Genomic DNA, 6,040 nt, shown 5'->3' with positions numbered 1-6,040 from the left:
CTCTTTACGGTACTCCGCTACTCGATGTGTACAACAGCCACTTTCGTCTGCCCCCAAGGTACGTCCAAGGTGGCTGTTGTAGAGGGGTCCAACTGTATTCAACCAAAACACTATTTACAATTTGATTAGAAAATTAGAAAACATTATTTTCAAGGTCGGCATTCTAACTAAGAAAATTACTAAAAAAAAATTAAGAAAATAAAATAGCGTTTTCAATGCCTCATTAACGAATATTTGGGTGTCCTTTTTCAATTTATAAGCCAATCACTCTCTTAGAAACATGAGAACCTCTTAGGCAACTCAGTAGAAGCCCCTTTCTGAGTGGCAAGGTCCACAGATTGCAAAGTTTTTCCAGAAATCGAGCCCTTCACCTCATCAAGTTTTTCCTTCACTAGTTTGGCGTTGTACAGTGTGCCTCATGCACCTGTGATTCTATTCGTTGGGTTAATGGACCAGAGATATTAGTTGATGCTGCATACTCTAAGGCTGCTACTTGACTCATATTTGATAGGCCCATGCTTCTCATTCTCACTGGCAGCGCCAGCAGCTCACGTTCAGCTTGAGCTTGTGTACAGTTGTACCCTGTAATGGAGGTATGAGGGTATCAGCTATAGCGGGCTTAAGAGGTGCGAGTAAATCTTCTATATGATGGTCCGAATGGGGTTAACCGATAGCGTAAAACGGCCCAAAATTTAATCGTTAGCCGAAAAAATTGAAAAATTTTAACCGTTAGCCGTAAATAAGGTAAAAAGAGTTAACCGTAAGAAAATTTTGCTCCTTAGACTTGATAATTTGAGGAGGTGCTAAACTCACTTAGAACGGTTGTGTTTCTTATTTCGCAGCTTCTTTCAATTGGCTCTGTACGTTCCCGTTTCTGCTAGTTTTGCTTTTCACGAAGATTCTATTCAAATAAACTGTTATGTCTTTTATTAGGAATGGTCCTTTTCATGGCTCACAATTATCATTAATTATTATTTTGCAAGTGAAAATCTTTAAATTTTAACATTGTGCAACACTCCAAAGGATATGAAGGCTTTAAATTTCAATACTCTCCTTTATGTCAATTATCAAAATTTTACTATTCTGGAAAACAAATACTTATAACAATTTTAAAGCTAGAACTTTAACAAACTCTTTATGTATTTTATTCAGTGAATGACTAAATGCCTTCATAGGGATCATATCTATGTGAATGACAAAGCGTTTGCATGTCTTTTCTTACCTTTCCATTGTTTAGGAAGGTTCTAGGGGAACCCCTCCCCCCACCACCACCAGCCTCATTACAAGAATACTATTTTTCTACGAGTCCCCTTTAATTCAAGCCAGTCTAGGTTAGCAGGCCCCTGTTAAACTCAAGAACTGGATCCATCTGTATAAACTTTGCTATTTAAAACCATGTAACTCTTAAACTAAATAGTTATACACTTGATAGACAGGGCGGAATGTTAAGAAACAAGTTTTGAGAATAGAAAAACGTCTTGCCAAGTTTTCTATTTGTAAATTTTTATTTACCAATATACACTAATTTTTAATTTTTTCCCTGGAAGCATATCCAATAATTACATATCTACTAAAAAATGCATCTTTTGCAGTTTAGATTGCGCGCACACCTAATTATCCTTTTTCCTTAATTTTATTTTACAATCTGTGTGCACTTCAAAAATGCAATAGAAGAGCTGGACAGCAGTTTGAGGTTGCGTGTGAGACTGGGTCAGTGTTGCATCGGTGTTGCACCATGAGACTGTTCTGAGGATGAGTGATGATGTTCCAATAGACAATAGAGAGCTTTAGATTCTAAGACGAGGACGACTATGAGTACGAGATTTTCTCAATACTGAGTACTGCTCACGCGCGAATCAGCGTCATTTGGTCGGGAAAACTTGATAACTGTCGTCATTCTACTACGAGTTTTAGCGAGAATGTCGACGGTAGTGGGGGGAAACAAGTTATCAAATGAAAGAAGTTTCACCACTTTGCTATCGGGACAGTCTGCTACACAGCCGTTTTTAGTGTCGTCACGACACTAAAAACGGCTGTGTAGCAGACTACTATCGGGAGAGAGCTTAACCAACATCAGAATAAATAATCGTACTAACTTTCTTGGTGAAAAAAAGTAAAATGAAGCTTTCCGGACTGTCTTTTTTTGAGAACACTCATAAAAAAACTTTACGTTAAAGCTGGTACTCGCACTCGTTCTCGTCCTCAAATATAAAGCTCTCTTATACAAGAAGGGAGATTGTCCCAAATTTAACAATCCCTAGTGCAGTTACACACGAAACCGACTCAGACTCACGATTTCAATCTTTGTTGTCGTCCTTATCAAAAATTACAGTGATTCAAATTATCTTTTTTAAGAAAAAAAACCCTCCCCGATGAAGAGGATTTTGCCATTTGTACATTTGTTATCTACAAGTATGTATACTGATGCGCACTTTTTAAAAAGAAGTTCAAAGCTCAGTTCACGCGCAGTACAGTATCATGGTACAGTCTTCAGTGTCATGTGATTTCTTTCTGTCGTGGTGGGCGATCCAGATTGGTTTTAACTGTCTCCACAAGCCATTCAATTCCAGTACTTATTCCATCTCTAGAAAAAGACACACCGAAACTTTCCGTTAAAAAAGCGTAATTACTAGTTACTTTTTCCACAGGCAGACCATCCTCAATGTGGGTGGTCATGTATCACTTGAGATTTTGAGAGGAACTACATATTGATTGTAGCGCATTGGCAAACTCTCTTGACTGGAGGGTAAAGTTGAAAGAGCATGTTTACAGCCAATTATCATAATTGAAGGGGGCTTGGTCCACTTATGCAGATCCAATCATTTTCTATTTGAATATTTAAACAAAGCTCCCATTCAGTTGTTTGAGGTGTTCTTGTCTTCTTGTGAAAAGATCTTTTAGTTACTATATCTAGGCTTGCAAGTTTTTAACTCACCCGTTTAGAGCAGAAGTTGGCTGAATATAATAATCCCGATGCCCAATGCTTGGAGAATTGTCATTAAATATATTTTTTATTGCCTCCACACCAAGGGAATCCTTTGAAGTGAATAATAATTACATTAACTTCAAAACCTGGCTTTAAATCATTTACTTAATGAGACTGGAGATAGAACAAAGATTCCTGAAAGACAACATGAAGGCTTGCATGTGACATTATTTGCAATTTTTTAAATTAGTGTAAGTTTGATAAAAAAAAAGACCGTGCTTTCAATTTTGCTCCGGTATTCTTGACTAACTATGTGATTCAATAACATTTGTCAAATACTACCTGAATATCTTGTTTGTTGGCAAGAATCAACAATGGAATGCCTTCCAGATGAGGATCATGAACAACACTGTCTGTAAAAACAGAAAAGAATACCATACACTGTAGAATACCACCATAGATCCCTTTACTGATTTAAGACTGACCTCAAGAATCAAACAACAAGGGACAATAATTTAGGAAATAAGCAAAATTGAATCCAACTAAAGGTAATTCCCTTGGAAATGATGTCATACCCACATGTTTTTCAAACTTGGCACAAATGCCAGCCATATATAAGTACATTCAAAAACAAAAATAAAAAGATGGGGTCACCGTGCTTGTTTTCGCCCTGTTTCCCCATAATTCTGAGTGGCTTTCCTAGTTGTGAGCGAAATTTTCAAAACTGAAACAATAATTTTTGTCAAAAAAATCTTATTTTAAGGCAAAAGCTTTGTATCTTACTAAAACCTTAAGCATGTTTGTTTGTCTCGGAGAGGGGACTGGGGCGGGTTTCAACAAAAACACCTTTTTAGCCAGGTGGAATTATCAAAATCGCTATAAAAGCATTTGGACTAGAAAAGGGGCCATAATTACCTCTTTTTAGGCAACCAGTGAAAATCACCGCTCCCTTTGAAGTTGCAATGATATGTGCACTAGGTGATGCACAGCACAAAACTAGGGAATTAACTTGTTTTGCAACATTAAGGCCATTTATACAAGGAAAAATAAGACACGTCTTAAATAAGACGCGAACTGTACCATTTATACGAGCATGTCTTATCTAATAAGACGCATCTTAGCTAAGCCGCGTCTTAGCTAAGCCACGTCTTATTTTAGAAGAAATGTGCCGTTTATACGGAAAGTTCGCGTCTTATTTAATACGCGTCTTATATAAGACGCGTCTTATTTTTCCTCGTATAAATGGCCCTATTGTTGCAAAATGAGTTGAATAGCAAAGTTGCACATTTTACCACCCTGCCCCCCACCCAAATACCTTGCAACCTCATTTGTTGCAAGGCAGGTTTGAACATCGGTGGTAAAATGAGCAACATCGCTACTCAACTCATTTTGCAGCAATGTTGCAAAACAAGCTGCATGTTTTTTGTTCCCCGTTTTACTGCTTAACTATTTTGTAGGCGTCTGATGTATAATCTGGGCTGTTACTTACTGAAAGACTGATGAGACTCTTCCATTCGCCTTTGATCAGAAGAGTCAACAACATAAATAACACCATGACACTCTTCATAATACTGAAAAAAATAAATGTTATTGCAATAAAGATCCTCAAAGGACAACAACTTTTGTACTGTAGTTCAAAGGGCTGTAACACAGCTGGTTAGTTCATTTTGTTTATAATGCCAATTCATGCGTCCTTTTATTCACTAAGGCAGAAATTGAGAAATACCTCTGATCTGAATGACAAATATGTTTAGAGAGAGTCAACTGTACATGTAAATGATTCTACTTTTAAATGGTATTCTTTTTAAAGTCATTAAATAATTATAGCATCATGATTGTTACTTAAGAACCATACCTTATCCCACAAGGATCGAAGCTCTTGCTGACCGCCCAAATCCCAAAATATCAACTTCACATGGCTCATACTAATCTTCCCAACTGCAGAAAAAAAATGAATAGTCAATATTAAATGATTTTTTTTTAATAAAAAGGAACAGCATACATGTTCAGAAAAGTACATCTAAGCTAAATCTAGTTATGTTTTTGTCTATCTTTGCAGCAAGTTATTGAAATCAGAACAATTTTTCTTCAGATAATAAATGTGAGCAAATCATTCAAGGCATCTTATACTCACAAATTTCTTTCACGTCATGAACACTGCCAATTGAAAGTAAACAAAATTGTACTAAAAAGTTTGCATAAAATAATAAATAAAAATAAATTGTTGGGCTTATTTTAAATTGATTTTTCTTTTACATGTACTTTAAGAATAGATATAGGATTAACATCAAAATTACTCAATAGATGCCTTTTTACTTTTTTCAAGTTTTAATCAAATGCATCTACAGCTGTAGAGTATTTATGTGTGTCATTTTTTTCCAGGGCTATGTACATGAAAAGTCAACAGGCAACAATGAACTTTAAAACAGCAGTCAAAAAATAATATTGCAGACAGATGGTACAGTTGAACCTCTCCTGACTCCAAGTTTCCACTATAATGGTCTTGTGTTTGTTCCAGCAAATGTTTTTGCACTTGTTTTAACATCTTTACAGTGGCCACTTTTTACAACTATAGCCTGTGAACACAGACATATTTCCGGAAGTCGCTACTCTCCACAACTGAAAAATAACGTCTGCAAACCCAAGCCGTCAAACAATTTCTGTGACATAAACCTTTTGTTTTGTTGTCGACCAATCAGAATAGAGGATAAAAGGAAAGCACGAGTGTCTCCTCGTGACCTTGCAAGCTGACGTGTCTTAAAGGATTTTGACAAGATTTTTCAATTAAACTTTGTATCCTGAATTTGAAGACTATAACAAGATTTTCTGTGATGTTGAATGCTGCTTTCTTTGTTGAACAATGGTTCTAAAGCTATGGATATGATTTATGCCTTTGGTTTTGCCAAATGAAATACAATAGTACATGACACAAACAAAATGATTGCTATGGCGTAAGGAAAATAATGTGACATCATGCTTAGACTCGCATTTATGCAGCTTAACCAAAGCTGACAAAAAGTGGTGAATTGATAGTACAGGCACATCCTTGTCTGAGTCAAGGAAATCTTCATTACAAACTTCGCGCAGACCCAGCATGAAAAAAATTACAGTTGC

The 6,040-nt window shown here is 36.3% G+C and overlaps 1 protein-coding gene across 1 annotated transcript in view; it reads right to left on the bottom strand.

The window, feature by feature from the left end:
* Window positions 1-2,141: 2,141 nt before the first annotated feature.
* LOC140951954 (ADP-ribosylation factor-related protein 1-like) overlaps window positions 2,142-6,040 on the bottom strand; it is a 9,356-nt gene continuing 5,457 nt past the window's right edge. Inside the window, exons 3-7 of the mRNA XM_073401340.1 lie at window positions 4,782-4,864; window positions 4,416-4,497; window positions 3,269-3,339; window positions 2,936-3,036; window positions 2,142-2,584 (exon numbers count right to left, since the gene is read on the bottom strand). Of these exons, the coding sequence (XP_073257441.1) occupies window positions 2,497-2,584; window positions 2,936-3,036; window positions 3,269-3,339; window positions 4,416-4,497; window positions 4,782-4,864 (425 nt within the window). The 3' untranslated portion in view covers window positions 2,142-2,496. The remainder of the gene's footprint in view (window positions 2,585-2,935; window positions 3,037-3,268; window positions 3,340-4,415; window positions 4,498-4,781; window positions 4,865-6,040) is intronic.

Source organism: Porites lutea, chromosome 11 (genome assembly GCF_958299795.1).
Source record: "Porites lutea chromosome 11, jaPorLute2.1, whole genome shotgun sequence".
Lineage (NCBI taxonomy): Eukaryota > Metazoa > Cnidaria > Anthozoa > Scleractinia > Poritidae > Porites > Porites lutea.
Note: the sequence above shows the minus strand (reverse complement) of the source record. Positions and strands in the feature narration are given on the sequence as shown.